Here is a 16233-nt window from a genome sequence, read left to right as displayed (position 1 = left end):
TTATGAGTATCGAATTTTGTTTTAAACTGGAACATCTGCAAAAGAAATGTATGAAATGTTAAAAACTGTTTATTGTGAAAAAACACCATGTCATACCAATGTGTTTTAATGGCATAAATGGTTCAAAGATGGATGTGAGGATATTCACAATGACCCAAGAAGTCATCTTGTGGTGTCCATCATCTTCTAGGAATGAGGATAAAGTTGCAAAAATTCAGGAAATTGTGGAAAGAGATTGTTTTGACACTCAGAATGAAGACTCATGAGTTAGATATAAATAAGGATATGATTCATTATATTGGGAGAGATTAACAAGAGAATAACGCCGTAGGCTAACACCGTAGGAATCCAGTGTGTTTGCCATGTATTGTGACCTGTGGAAATTCAGATAGAATAGGGGTATCCTAGTGGTCATCCAAGGGTCAGGATTCAGGCTGGTGGCAGTTTTGGATATGGTGTGTGGGTATTCCTGGCATCTCACTCCCAAGCTATATGTTGCTTGCCCCACCTACCACAGGGCCCCATTTGGGCCCTGTGGTAGGTGGGGAGTCCATACACTTAAAAAATAAACTCCATGAATCCTGATAATATGAACTCTTGTGAGATCTCAACAAGGTCCCCACTAGAAAACTGTACTACTACTGACACAGAAAATGTTACTCCAGAAAAAAAGATCCAGAACCAAAGACACATCAGATCCAACACTTCAATACCTGATTGTACACCCCCCCCACAGTGAAAAGCCCATAGAAAAATGTCACCCTTCTTCATCTAGAAGGGTTTGAAAGGGTTTCAAATTGATCAAATGGTTTCTTTCTGTGACATCTTTGTTGAAACGTTAACGACAAGCACGCAGAATAGCTCCCCTGAGCCACATCTTTTGGGAGAATTCCAATCATAGTAGCATCCCAAAAGGCACTGAACTCATCCCAGACATAATGGGATCTTCTCATTGTCTGAGAGGGAAATCTGTTTTGAATTAAAAATGAGTGACAGCTGCAAAAAAAAATTCATAAGTAGAAACCTTATCTCCACCTTTTATTCACTTTATTCTATTCATTTTATTCTCCTATTTCTATCTTGGCTGAATATCTTAATTGTTCAGTACAGCCATGTATATACCAAATCCACTGAGATGTTTTAAGTGCCGGAAATATGGACACTTGCAAGTGGCCTGTTGTAAACCCTCGATTTAAGGGACTAATAGGGGAGAATGGGGTATCCGTTAATGCTGAAAGTCCATTAAATCGAATGTAACCTGGGGAGGGAGGGTATTTTTTATTGGTCTTAATTTAAAAAACAAGCTTTAATACAATATACAGTACTGTACAATATAAAATTATGTTGCAATTTGGCCTTTGATTTACAGATATCAGAAACAGTTTGTTTTTTTATGCCGTAAATTTCACAAACACTTGCTACTGAGATACCTTGATCTAATTTCTGTGCCACATTGAAGTCCACACACTCTCTTTTAACTCCTCTATCACTTGATGCCATTTTAAATTGTAAGAATTGCAAAATTATTTAATAAATAAAGTCACAATTCAGAAATCACAGAAACACTCTGTATACAACCTGACCGCATGATAGCTTGAGGCAGACTGAGACTGAAACAAAGTGAGCTGGTAGACCTGCAGTTCAGTGTCCCGAGTCATGTTCAGCTTGAAGTCACTGCCTGCTCTTATCTGTAATCTAGGAAAACAGCTATTTGAATACGTTTTCAGAAAGAATAAAAAACAATTTCCTGAATTTGATTATAAAAATAAAAGTAGGTAATTATCAAAACAATAATTAACTAGGTAATTATTATTAATTTTTAATTAATAATAACACTGAAGTTTTGTATAACCTAAAAAAAATGATATGGTCGAGATTAATATGTACATTACTGTGTTATTATTTGTCCGGTCCGTTAAATCGAAGGTTTACTGTATATATATGCTACTAAGTCTTGTAGGTTAATATATATCAATGTTTTTCTAGATCCATCAGTTACTGGACTAGAGTCATGAATACAGTGAGAGGTTGTATTACTGGAGATCGAAGTCAATATAAGTTATAAAAGTTTTTTTTATTTGCAAAGAAAATAAACAAAACAAATTCATGAGGAGATAAGCTATATATGAGGTGGATTTCCCATTGTATAAGACTGCAAAAAATTGGAAAAGGCAGTTCAAGTGTGGACAAAGCATTGTGCACATTAGCCCAAGAGAAGGAAGGCTCTGCCTTTGTATTAATATTAGCCATATAGTGCAAGGAGGCCACAGGCTTTTGCTGGATTGGCCAAAAAAAAATAAATAACATTGACTAAAGTGGAACAGCTAGTCCTTAAAGATGTGTGATGACAAATTTTATAGCAAATGAAGTGAACATTAGCAATACAGCTGTTTGCACTGTAATCCTGCATATCTAAGGTAGTAGCCCAATGAGCTCCAAAATTGTTTACATCCTCAAAAGCCCCACAAGAAAGAGTGCACCGCATAATTATCGAAGCTTTGTAAAGAGAATGTTAATTTTTTTTTAAGTGAATTTTGAAAATGGATTAATTCCAGTTACAATCATTATGACCCAGAATCAAAGCAGATATGCAAACAATGGACACATTCATCTTCGCCAACTCCCAAAAAAAAAAAAAAAAAGGTTCAGTTGTCTTCCAGCAAGGTCACCTTGTCAGTCTTCTGTGATTCTGACGGTATCATCCTTACAGATAACCTCCCAAAAAGGCAACAGGGGTATAACAGGGTCACTGGGGTATGCGACAGAAATCTGGGAAAGTTAAGATAAGCTATCCACTCGAAGAAATGCAAGAGTATCCAAAAGTGTCACCTAGCCAACAGTGATCCTACTTACAAGGCTGCTTTCATAGTGAACTTTGCAATCAGATGTAGTTTTGAAAATTTTCAGTTCCCACTTTATTCTCCCAACCTCTTACCATCAGACTTCCCCTCTTCTCTAAAAATGAAAAGACCATTATGGGGCTGCAGATTTCAGACTGATGAGGGGGGGGATAATTAATGAAGTGGAAACCTGGTTTTGTGCTCAAAGTGAGCAGTTCTATTCAAGAGGCCTGAAAGAGATTATCCACAGATTGTAAAAATATGCAGTTCTGGAGGGTAGCTATGTAGAGAAGGATGAAATTGTAAGTCAAGTTTCATATCTCTAGCTAATATTTCTAGGTGGGATGAATACCTGTTGACTGCCCCTTGTAGTAAACAAATATATTGGGAGTTTGATGCAAAACTGCTCTCTGGGTTTAGTATAATATTACCAATTTGATTTATAAGAATACTAATTAATTTTAGAGGATAATCTTTGGCTTAAAAACCTATCCAGGTAATGTAAATTAGCCCCAGTATGTAAATAAGTTTTTTTTGTAAATGTAAATAAACCCTAGCAAGTAAGTAATCATACCTCTGTACAATAAATTTAAATTAATGCCGCAGATTGCTAACAATAAAATGGTTATTTAAAGACAGTTATTTAAAGCTCCAGCTTTAAATAACTGTCCTTAACATATTTTATTTAAATGTAGAATACAGTAAATTATTAAATTTATTAAGTGAATTGTTTTAAAATATAAAGTTAAATTTTAAATCCTCTGGTTGATGATAAATTTACTTTTCAAAATGTTATGCTGGTTGCTCCCTGTTATAGGTTCAAGCATATTTAGTAATTAATCATTTCATCAGGATTAACAAGGCAATGGTCAGGCCACACCTAGAGTACTGTGTACAGGTCTGGAGGCCTCATTTTAGGAAGGATGTAGAGTTGCTAGAACAAGTACAAAGAAGGGCAACAAGATTGGTGAGGGGAACAAAGGGGTGCTCTTACCAAGAAAGACTTAAATTCTGCAAATTGCAGTGCTTGGAGAGTAGGCACCTGCGAGATGATCTGATTGAGGTGTATAAGGCCTTGAATGGGATGAGCAAGTTGAATGCTGGTGGAATTCTTCCTCTTGCTCAGATTAAGAACCTGAGGGAGCATAGATTCAAATTGAGGAAAGACAGTTGTAGAATAGATGTGCGGAAATTTGCCTTTAGCCAGCGGGTAGTTAATTGGTGGAACAGACTTCCATCTTTTGTTGTGGAAGTTGATAGCCTAAATAAATTTAAGGCTGAACTAGACAAACATTTGGAGTGACTGGATGGGTGAAATGGGAATTTTTTTTTTTTTTTTTTTTTTTGACTAATGCTGCATAAGCTTTCTTGCATCATATGCCTCTACTAATGCTAATGCTATTTTTCATGCAAAGGAATTATTATTATTGTGTACCATTTACTTGTGCAATATTACCTATTAACTTTTCATTCATTTTTATTTGTGTTTGACATTATTGCATTTTATTACTATGTATTGAGCATTATTCAGTTATGTTAAACACTGAAACTTCAATTTACAAGTAATTTAAATTATAAAGTATGGAAGTACAATTTGGAAATTAAATGTGCTCGCATAAGATTATGAATTTGTATTTTAGTTGTTTTCCAAACTTCAAGCAGTGAAGACAGAAATTCAAGATCTCCAAGAAATTCATTCACGAGAGCGGCAGGAACAAGAGCAAACACAAAATGAACTTACTAAGCAACTAAAATTAACGTAAGTATAATGTACAGAGTGCATTAAATTATAATAGTTTTTAAAATGCTAATTTGTAAATTATAAAAAAAGATTTTTTTTTTTTTTGGAAAAATTAAGTTCTGTTTTGTAGTAGTAGTAGTATTAACTGGTTAGTCATTTGGATTGTCTTGTTTGCAAACAACATTGACATGACAACTTTTACCCATTTATGTCTGCCTGAATGCCACCTGGAAGAAAAGAAAATAGGCCAAATTGTGTTTAGAACCACCATATCATGGTGGTGGTTCAAAATGCAAATACAATCATTGCTGAGGAAAGATTATATTGTCTCAGTGAAGTGCATTTAGTGTCAAACAGCACCAGGGGTTTCCCCCATCTCTGCGTTGCTTTCATTGTAAGTGTAAAGTGTGTTAGTTGTGTGACAGCACCGGAGGTTTCCCCTATCTCCGTGTTGTATTCTTTGTGACAGAGAACTCTGTGGAGGCCAGAGATTTAAAAACTGTGTGGGGAGTGGCTTGTTGTCTAGTGTTATGTTCTGTTGTTTCTCTGACCATTTAGCCATTAGGCCCCCTGTTGGCACCCACCATTGCCCACACTTTGCCACGAGGAGGCAGGTCAGGTACCCAGTAGATTATTTAAGTGCTCTGGCAGGTTCCACCACCTAATTTCCAAGGATTTGAATAGCAAGATCTATATATATAAAAGGGGGGGGGTGAACACTAGAATTTGGAAAGGCCGAAAGAGGTTTACGAGAAAGCAGTTGAATTTTTTGACGCTGATTTGAATTTGGCGGCAATGTTAGGGGTGTACTCAGTCAGTTTAGTTAGAGTGGGGGGGGAGAGACTGGAGATTGGGGAAAACAGGTAGAAGGATGGGGACAATAGAGTAGGCATCCCCAAAGAAGTCAGTGGGGACAAGCCCCACCAGAGAAAGTATAGGGAGAGGCAGGAAGGGGAGGAGACAGAGACCCATCTCCTCCATCCCCTGGGAGGTTTTAAAGGGAACCGGGTTAGAGAACCCAGGTCAGATCGCCAAATGGTATGTTGGCAGCAAAGCTGCAGTAGTCTTCATCGGTGATGATTGTCAAGTCCATGTCTTGCCGAATCTGGTAGGAAGGTCAAACTGCCCATTCCCCTCTGTGGGTGGGATATGTTAGCTGGCAGTGGAGAACTCACCAGGAGCAGGGGGGGGGAGACAGGTTTATCGAGTATTACCACTGTATCTCCTTTATCTGCCCTCTGTATAATAATGTCTTTATTTTCGCAAAGTTCACATAGAGCTGAACTGTCATGTGTATTCAATTTAGGAAGTCGCGTTTCTTTTATGTTATTCACCACTTGGTTAACTTGTTGACTAAATAAATCTTTTTGTGGAACATTACGAAGTCCAAATTCGATATCAATTATGCACTGTTTTTTGGGTAGTTTTTGAGGTGGTAAATTATAATTTAATCCTTTGGATAAAAGTGAAATCTAGTCCTGCAATAGTGTATAAGAGGAAAGATTTGTAACCTATTGATATGTTAGTTCGTTGAATGCTGGGTGAGGGGGGGTGTTCGCGAACTAGCTGACATATTCTGTGGTAGCACGTTGTGTGTATGCGGGGGGTTGTCACCCAACTTTATGCACTTGGTCGCAGCGGAAATTACACGCTATACTGAACATTTGCTCAGTCCTTTCCTCGTTCACAACACAAATTAATGACCTGATATATAACATTTCTTGTGGTGATTGTGACTCTTCTTACCCAGGTTCGACGCATTTTCCTTTGAATATTCGTGTTAATCAACATGAGGCCTCAGTTCATGCTTCTCGTTCAGCAGCGTCAGAATTAGCTTTTCACGCCGTTAACGAAAAACATACTTTTTTATTTAAAATACTTAGTGTCCATCATAATTATACACGACTATTAATTGCAGAAACCGTAGAAATTAAATTACACGAAAATCTGTTAATGTTCGTCGGCCATATCTCATCTCCAATTCATGGACTTTTACGTTCATGCACAAAGACAAATAATCCCTATTTAAGTTTCATACTCACCCCTATTCAGTAATTTTCATTCCTGTGATCATGACATACGGTCGAAAAGCGTTGTCAGTTTCAGGAAGGAAAATCGATTTGCAATTTTTTTTTGTTAAATTCTGTTAATTAATTTTCTTATTTTTAATTGCATTAAATTGATTTTTAATTATGTTAAATTGATTTTTAATTATTTTTTAAATTATTTGTTACTCTAATGTAAGTTTTTCATTTTAATTTCTGGAGAGTATCATACGGAAGTGTTCTATGTACTATATTGAGGTAAATTTCTCTTATTATTTTACAAATATTGATATCAACGTAGAACGTATTGAGCATTACAGCTCTGGTTCATACTATCTATATGTTAGTTTATATAAAGTGATGTAAGTTATTATTAACTTTGTATTTTTTCAGCCAATTACATTTGCTCTTCCACTCATTCCCATTCACCATAACACTCATTCACTCTCTTTCACACTACTTTTTTTTTTCATATTTGTTCTGGGTGGGGGGGGGGGAACATGATCATATCTGCAGTATATCTGAAACCAAGGCATGAAGAGGCACATTATATCAAGATCGCACTGTATATTATTAACCTAGCCTAACCAGACTTTTAGCAACAAATAAGGTAACAGATAAATAATTACTTTCATAAAAAACAATTCTATATATGTAACTTTCATATTCTTCATGATCATAAAGTAAAAATATTGCTAATCATTGTACATGTACTTGGGCTTAATGGTGATATATAATGAACCGTCAAATGCATTTAAAAATATCTCTGCATTTAGCCTTGCATTGGATTAAAACGTAAAATCTTAATCCCTTTTTATTTTCATATTTAAACAGATTCAGCCATAGCCAAACAATTCTATCACACTCTCCAAAATACCTGCTTTTTTTTTTTTTTTTGTTGTTCCTCTACTTCGACACCTCATATATTTGTCAAATTATATTAGGCTAATTTTCTGATTTGATTTCCTTAATCTAATTTTAGTTAGTTTATTTTTATTTAACTAAACATATGCACATTCCACTCCATAATCATTTTATAATTTCACTCTAGCTTCAGCTTGATGGACAAGGTCTGTGTCATAAATTTCCTTTTGTCATACTTTTGGACAAAATTCCAAATCATTTCACCAATTCCCAGTTCATGATGCATCCTTAACATTGAATCATGACATCAAACCAAACATTCTAGAGTATTTGGAGACATTAAATGATCTGTGATATCTCATACGAGTTCCAGGAAGGTATACTCACTTCATCTTGTATACTTCTGAGTCACCCACATATTCATTTTATACTACACTTTGTCAGATCTCAATTTATTTCAAAAATTTCTTTTCTAGTGGGAATTGAGTACTCTCATAATATGTATGCAATGCATACATATTATAAGATCATAATATGCAGTATCCTTTGCATTGCATACATGTTTTATGAATTGTACTGCATTATGACCTCCTCCTGTGTAAACAGTTAAACAGGTCCAGGTACTTACATTTAGTGCTGTCATCTTTAATTCGAATATGCCTCTGTGTTAGGATGAGTGTGGTGAGCCAGTTATTCCTATCAATTGACTGCATTCAGATCTTTTTCTCTTATCCTTAAATGGTGCCTCCATAGCCAGGTGGGAAGGAGCAGCAGTGCGTAGCACACGCTTCTTGATTAGACCGGGGTTCGAGCCCATCACCACCAAATACGGAGGATGCGGAAAGGTCAGGAAATGATCACCGCATATTCCCGGAGAAATATGGCCTTAGTTGCTAATGCTCCTAAAAACCAAAACAACAAACAACTTATCCTTAAATGTTCACCCACAAGATAATAATAATAATAATTACAATAGGCTTTGGCTTATTCAGCATTACTATAATCAATTGAATATGGTTTTAACACATCCTACCAACTGTACATTATTGGCTTATTTTCACTCATGATTTTCTCATTCATATAATTTCTTGTGCCATGTTTCTTGTAATTTTGATTACTAGATGTAGTTTGGTTGTATATTAAATAAATTATAAAACTATACAGGAACTGACATTATTATTAAACTGCTGTAAAGCTGTTTGGATTTACATTTTAACATTGTACTAGAATTCAGAAACTATAAGATAATAAGTGTTTCTCATGCAAAGAAGCATTTATTAATTAATTATTTCAATGCTTGTAGCCCTCCATGACAGTATGGTGGTTTCATCACTTGTCGCTCACTTGGAAAGGTCAGGGTTCAAGTCCCATTGATGACTGAAGAAATTTCTAAAGGCTTCTTGAATTGAGGCTGTAGTTAGATGATCCAGGCAAAGAGAGTAGGCCCTTTCCATTTTCAGCTGGCACAATATGCAAATTGAGCCATGACCATGCACTTATACAGATATAATATATAATGATGCAATATGGTCTAAGTTGCTGATGCATTTAAAACCAAACACCAACTATGTCATTACCTGTATTGAAATAAAAACTTTAACTCAGAAACTGTCAAGTTATTCAAAAATTCCCATTTCCAATGTAACTTCTGAACCATTGCTTCTATTAAAAAGAAACAGTTTAATCAAACTGCATCATAAATAAAACTACTCATCTTATTGTTCAAAAAAATTCAGAGAACAAAGGATCCCCCACCCCACTATCCTCTATTTCTATTATTAAATTAGTTTATATCTCTTGTAATTTTAATGAAAGAAGTTAGTTTATATGTGAAGTCAAGCAAAATGTAAGGTAACAAATTAATTTAATAAATTAAAATATTGGTTTCAATTTAATAATTTAAAATATACACAACATTCAAATATAAAAGCAGTGTTATTTTTATATGTAATTGCTGTTACTTTCTATACATTTTTTCATATTGCACAAAGTTTTTCAAAAACCTGAAAGAAAAAGATTTTTGATTGGTTAGGTGGCCACTTACACTGAATTTTTCACTTCCTTATTAATTTTAAAGCAGTGTCTGTTATGTAAGTTTTCCTTGAACCAAAAAAAAAAAAAAAAATCATAGGTGTCATATCAGCACTGTATGGCATGTGGATGTTCTTATAAGTCAAACCCACATGCCACATAGTGCTGATTTGACACCTATGAATTTGTTTTTCTTTGTCTCAATGGAGGGTAGTTTTGGCCAGATTTTTGCAGTTTCCAGCACAGTTAACCTAATCAGGATATTAATCCTTATCTAAATTTTAGTGAAAACATTTTACACAGGCAAGCAGGTAGAAAGGTTATTTTCATGACTGATGCTAATGCATCCTCCTCCCTTTGGAATAGTCCTATCTCGGATGCAAAGTGGGGGGAGTTACTTGAGTTCATTAGGACTAAAAATTTGACTGCCTGGAACACTCGCAATCATCCTCCTACTTTTGTGTTTCTAGGGTCAGTCATATATAGATATCACTTTGGCTAATTCTACCTTTGGTTCCCTCATCAGGGATCGGAAAGTGCATACTTCGTGGTCTGGGAGTGACCACAATGCAATTTCTTTCATTTTGGATTTTGGTCCATCTTATCAAGGGTCGTGTGACTCTCACGACTTTCCTAGATATAGGACTCAGGAAGCAGATTGGCTGCTTTTTGACTTGTAGACTAATGATATTAAGAGTAGGAGACCAGCGGAATTACTCAACAAGTATAGGTCACTGTTGAAAAAAGACGTGAATTAGAGTTGAATTTCAAAGTGTCTGCAATTCTGCCAGGACACGATAGGAGGGAGCATATGATGAGAGCCTTGTCGATCAGTATGGCCCTGGAAATATTGTGCAAGGCTCAAGGGGTAGAATTTTTTTCAGCCTGGTCTGTACTTGTTAACAGGAGAGACTGCTTCTGCACTGATGAAATACACTTAAATAGAAAGGGTGCAAGAATATTTGCTGATGCTATCGAGGCAGTGTTAGGTGGGTCAGAAAACTGCTAGCTTGGGGGGGGATACAAGGACTAATAGATTAACAGTAGCCACTGGCAGAGGTGAAAGTGATTCTTGCACTGCTTCTATTGTAATGAGCAGCAACCTGGAAAACAAGATGCAGAGTACTTCAGACACTACTGGGAGTCATTGCAGTACAAGTAAACACATGGGTTGTGTTAGGGTAGCTAAGAATAGGAACAGGTGCATGTATGCTTGCGTGTACACCAATACTAGGAGTTTTCTAAATAAATTTGATGAATTTGAGGTATTGCTCAAAACATCAAAGGCAGATATTGTTGGGATATCAGAGATGTGGTGTCACACAGATATAAGGAATGAAGAACTGGAATTTGGGGAGTACAATGTCTACAGAAAGGATAGACAGGATAGCAAGGGAGGAGGGGTTATGTTATTACTTAAGAAATACATAAAATCCAAGGAAGTGAAGCCAGTCGACATCGCTGGACAGTGCAGTGTCAAGTCAGTTTGGTGTGACATAAGCATTGGGAGATAAAAATTGAGAGTAGGAGTGTGCTATAGGCCTAATGACTCTGACGAATATAATAAGAAACTGTACAGGGAAATAGAGCGGTAAATCAGAGAGTCTTATAATGGGGGATTTTAATTTCCCAGATATTGACTGGAATTTGTGGGTTGGTCACTCACACACTAGCAAGGCTTTTGTGGATTTATTGGATGATTGTTTTCTACATCAGCATGTTCGGGAGGCAATTAGAGGGAGTAATACTCTTGATCTGATTATCAGTAGTGATTCTTCATGCATTAAGAATCTGCAGATAAAGGAACCACTAGGTGGTAGTGATCACAGTGTGCTGAAGTGGGATTTACTCAAAGAGGTAACTACCATCAGGGGTAAAGGGAAGGGATTTTGCTTTCGTAAAGGCAACTACAATGGTCTGAGACAGTATATAAATTCTATACAGTGGGACCAACTGATGTTACTAACAGCGAATTTAAAATGGGAAGCATTCAAAGAATTTATCTTGGAAGCTACTAGGCTTTACATACAAACTAAGAAATATTGTTCAAGGTTTAGGCCTAAATGGATGTCAGATGAACTAATGAGACGTATTATTATAACAGAGCTTATTAGTAGAGGCATGTGATGCAAGAAAGCAAGCTTATGCAGCATCAGCCAAAAAAAAAAAAATCTTCCACTTCACCCCTCCATTCGTTCGAAATACCTGTCCAGCTGAGCCTTAAATTTATTTAGGCTATCAACTTCCACAAAAAGGGATGGAAATCTGTTCCACCAACCAACCAACTACCCGCTGGCTAAAGGCAAATTTCCGCACATCTATCCTACATCTGTCTTTCCTCAATTTGAATTTATGCCCTCTCAGGTGATTATTTTGAGCACGAGGAAGAATCCCATCAGCATTGATCATGCTCAAACCATTCAAGGCTTTATACACCTCTATCAGATCACCTCGCTGGTGCCTAGTCTCCAGACACTGTAATTTGCAAAACTTAAGCCTCTCTTCGTAAGAGCAACCCTTTGTTCCATTCACTAATCTTGTTGCCCTTCTCTGTACTCGTTCCTGCAGCTCATATGGCAGAGAAGAAAAATGCATGGGATACATATAAATTAATGGGTGACATGTAAGCCTATGATATATATAAGCTAGTCATTAACCAAGTCACAAAGGAGATTAGGCAGGCAAAGGCAGATTATGAGAAATCCTTGGCAAAAGATGCAAAGAAAAACAGAAAAGAGTTCTGTACCTATGTAAACTCTAGAAGGAAAGGGATGAATCAGATTGGTCCACTGAATATTGATGGTTCAATTGTTGATGATCCTGCTCAAGTGACTAACAAACTAAACGAGTATTTTGCATCTACATTCACACATGAGGAGTTATTCAGGAAGGGGAATTCCAGAGGTGAAGTAAACTCTGGCAGTGAGCTAGATGATTTTGTAATAACTGAGAGGAAAGTGGAGGAGAAATTGTTGAGGATAAACATAAAAAAGGCACCCGGGGTGGATGGGATCTATTCAGTTTTATTAAAGGAGGCAGCAAAGGAAGTAAGCAAACCCTTAGCCATAATTATGAGAGCCATAATTATTCTTTGGACTCAGGGGAGGTACCCATAGACTGGAAATGTGCAAATGTGATCCCAATTCACAAAGGAAGATCAAAGGCTGACACAAGTAATTATAGACCTATGAGTTTAACTTCTGTTACGGGAAAATTAATGGAGGCACTGGTTAAAGAAGCACTGCAGGGTCATCTAGACAAGACTTCGGTTATAGCTCGGACACAGCATGGTTTTGTTAAGGGAAAGTCTTGCCTCACCAATTTGATTGGATACTACGATGCAGTCACAAAAGAACTGTATGCAGGGAATAACTTTGATATTATATATTTGGATCTTAGAAAGGCTTTTGATACTGTTGCACATGGAAGACTGCTGCACAAATTGGAGCAGTGTGGCATTGGAGGCAAATTGCTGCTATGGATAAAGGGATAGTTGAGGGGGAGAAGACAGAGAGTGGTAATCAATGGACTCATCGTGGACTAATGTTATTAGTGGAGTCGCTCAGGGTTCAGTGTTGGGTCCATTGTTGTTTTCTGTATTTATAAATGATGTTGATGATGGTATCAATCTTAATGTCCATCAAGCTTAATGTCCACAGACGGTTTGCAGACGATACCAAGGTTGGCAGGGTTGTTAAGGACGCTGCTGCAACAGGATCTGGAAAGGTTGAGCAGATGGGCTGAGAGGTGGCAAATGAAGTTTATCATTGACGAATGTAAAGTACTACATATGGGAAACAGTAACCTCAGAGTAGCATATCAACTCTGTGGTACTACACTGACAGTGATAGAGAATGAAAAGGACCCGGGGGTAATTGTGCAGGCAGGTATGAAGTTTTTTGAGCAGTGCAGACGGGTTGCAAGAGTAGCTCATGGTGCCTTGTCAATGATATACAGGAATTTTTCTAGCAGGGATAATGAGGTGATTATTCCCTTATATAAGGCAATGGTCAGGCCACACCTTGAGTACTGTATACAGGTCTGGAGGCCTCATTTCAAGAAGGATGTAGAGCTGCTGGAACGAGTACAAAGAAGGGCAACAAGATTAGTGAATGGAACAAAGGGTTGCTCTTATGAAGAAAGGCTTAAGTTTTGTAAATTATAGTGTCTGGAGACTAGGCACCGGCGGGGTGATCTGATAGAGGTGTATAAAGCCTTGAATGGTTTGAGCATGCTCAATGCTGATGGGATTTTTCCTCTTGCTCAGAATAATCACCTGAGAGGGCATAAATTCAAATTGAGGAAAGACAGATGTAGGATAGATGTGTGGAAATTTGCCTTTAGCAAGCGGGTAGTTGGTTGGTGGAACAGACTTCCATCCCTTGTTGTGGAAGTTGATAGCCTAAATAAATTTAAGGCTCAGCTGGACAGGTATTTCAAACAAACGGAGATGTGAAATGGGAGCGGGTTTTTTTTTTTTTTGGTTGATGCTGCATAAGCTTGCTTTCTTGCATCATATGCCTCTACTAATGCTAATGCACTTAAGGAAATTTTTACTACCCGAAGATAGAATTTAAAATTTTGTTACAGATTTCACAGGCTATTGCAATCCAAAAGTTAATTGTGATGCAAGAAAAACTTTGTTCCATGGTGGTTGGTAAGATTGATTGATCTCAGGAGAAATGTAAAGAATTCGTGAAGGAATTTTCAAAGGGCAAAGAGAAGTAATAGGTCCAGAGAGGAAATAGAAAGTCTGAAGCATATCTATAAGACTGCCAGGCTATATATTTTAATGCTATATATCAAGAAAAGAAAAATGCTTGGGACCACCTCATAAATACTACCATCAATAATGAACCTTGGGGTTTACCCTATGAGTTAGTTATGGACAAGTTTGATCCGAATGAGGTGTTCTCATCTATTAAACCTGGAGGTGTGGAGACTACTTCCTGGAGTGAGTCAATAATTGCTATATTAGATAGCTTAATACATCATGATGTACAGTACCTGAGGGCACTGAGCAGATGGACCTCAGAATGAAACATCTAAGATATGAAGGAGAGGTTTTTGAAGAACCATTTTTGAATGAAAAAAATTAATCAAGCAATCCTTTGTATGAGAGATGGGAAATATCCTCGTTTGGACTTGATTGAGGTTGCCGTCCTTAAACGTTTGGGAAGTGTGTCCCCAGGTCGTTTCTAACGATGAATGCTTGTATTAAAGAGGGTAGATTTCCAGTGTTGTGGAAGATAGCAAACCTAAAGCTATTGTTAAAAATCATGGAAAACAGTCTAGCGATCCTGGTTCTTACAGGCTTTGTTATATGTCCTTGGCCTCTTCTTGGACTTCAAAAGGCTGTTGACACCATTTGGTGGCAAAGCATTCTGGCGAAGTTCAGGGAGGCTGAGGTCTCTCTTCCAATTTATCATGTGGTTTCCAACTATCTTTCTGATAGTAGTATTATAGTCTCTTTGGGTTTTTGCAGGGGTTTTCTGTCCTGTGACCAGAGGCTGCCTTCAGGATCTGTTCTTGGCCCTGTGTGCTGAAACATGGTCCTTGATGGATGGCTTTCATTTCAACATGAGAATATTATGAAAATTGCATATGCGGAAGATCTGGTTGTTCTTGTTGTCAGTCAGTCCCATCTTGAATTAGAAAATTGGGCAAACTTCATTTTGGAGGATTTGGACGATTGGTGCAAAATTCACAAACTTCATATTTCCATTCCAAAAATAAAACAGATGTTATTGAAAGGTTATCTTAACTTAAATAGGCCACCAAATGTCAGACAATGATCAGGCAATCATAATTACTAAATCATATAAATATTTAGGCATTATGTTAGATGATAGATTTAATTTTGTTACTCATGTGAAATATATCTTACAAAAAATTAAGGCTGTTATTGGAAAGATTATTAAAATTACAAAATATGTTTGGGGATTTAAACCCTCAACCTTTAAGTTATGTTATACTTGTATATTTGTTTTTATTATATGTTATGCAGCTGGTGCATGGGGCTTCGGGCTTAATAACTGTATAATTAAGAAGCATCTACTGCAGGTCCAAATATTCTTCCTGCTGGCTGTCTCTCGTGCCTGTAGGACAGTCTCAACTGTGGAATTACGGGTTTCGTGGGGAAGGATCCCCATACAATATGAAGTTGTGTTGCAATATCTCTTGTATAATCGATGCAAAAACATTCTTGTGCAGGCAGGAGCATATTCAATTGATTTGAAAATTTCTGAAAAGGAAGATATTTCTAGGCTTAGACTACAGTTTACTGGCAAAATGATTGGTGTCTATCTGAACTTGGAAGAAATATTCAGGTTTATGCCTAATGTAGCAGAATTCAGTAAACAACAACTGACCTGGTTTTCTCCAGATTTATATGTATCTTTTCTTTTGACAGGTCATGGAAGCTTAAATTCTAAGCTTTTTTCTTTGGGCCTTTCGAACTCTCCTAACTGTCATTGCAATGCTCCAGAAACTGTGGAGCACCTGATCTTTGACTATGTGCCTTACGTAGACCTTAGATATAGGTTACAATCGGGGATGTGCCCTCTGGGTAGGCAAGATAGGCAGTGCCTACCCAGACTAAAATTATAAATATTAATTATTAAATATTAAAAGTAAATGATTTCTAATTCATTATAAAAATATTAATTTCATGCATGAAATTTAATGTATTATTTAGTAAATGGGTATATTT

At 36.8% G+C, this 16233-nt stretch overlaps 1 protein-coding gene across 5 annotated transcripts in view; it reads left to right on the top strand.

The window, feature by feature from the left end:
* Positions 1-16233, top strand: part of LOC150086120 (kinesin-like protein KIF3B) — a 297164-nt gene that overhangs the window by 227918 nt on the left and 53013 nt on the right. For all 5 annotated transcript variants that reach the window (XR_016546957.1, XM_090373729.1, XM_090373728.1 and 2 more), the window contains one exon: positions 4481-4599. Coding sequence is in view for 4 of the 5 variants with exons in the window: in XM_090373729.1 (XP_090229855.1) it covers positions 4481-4599 (119 nt within the window). In the remaining variant the exon portion in view is untranslated. The remainder of the gene's footprint in view (positions 1-4480; positions 4600-16233) is intronic.

Source organism: Mastigoproctus giganteus, chromosome 5 (assembly GCF_048544385.1).
Source record: "Mastigoproctus giganteus isolate SK-2022 chromosome 5, ASM4854438v1, whole genome shotgun sequence".
NCBI lineage: Eukaryota > Metazoa > Arthropoda > Arachnida > Uropygi > Thelyphonidae > Mastigoproctus > Mastigoproctus giganteus.
The sequence above is the reverse complement of the archived record's forward strand: the minus strand, read 5'-3'. Positions and strand labels throughout refer to the sequence as shown.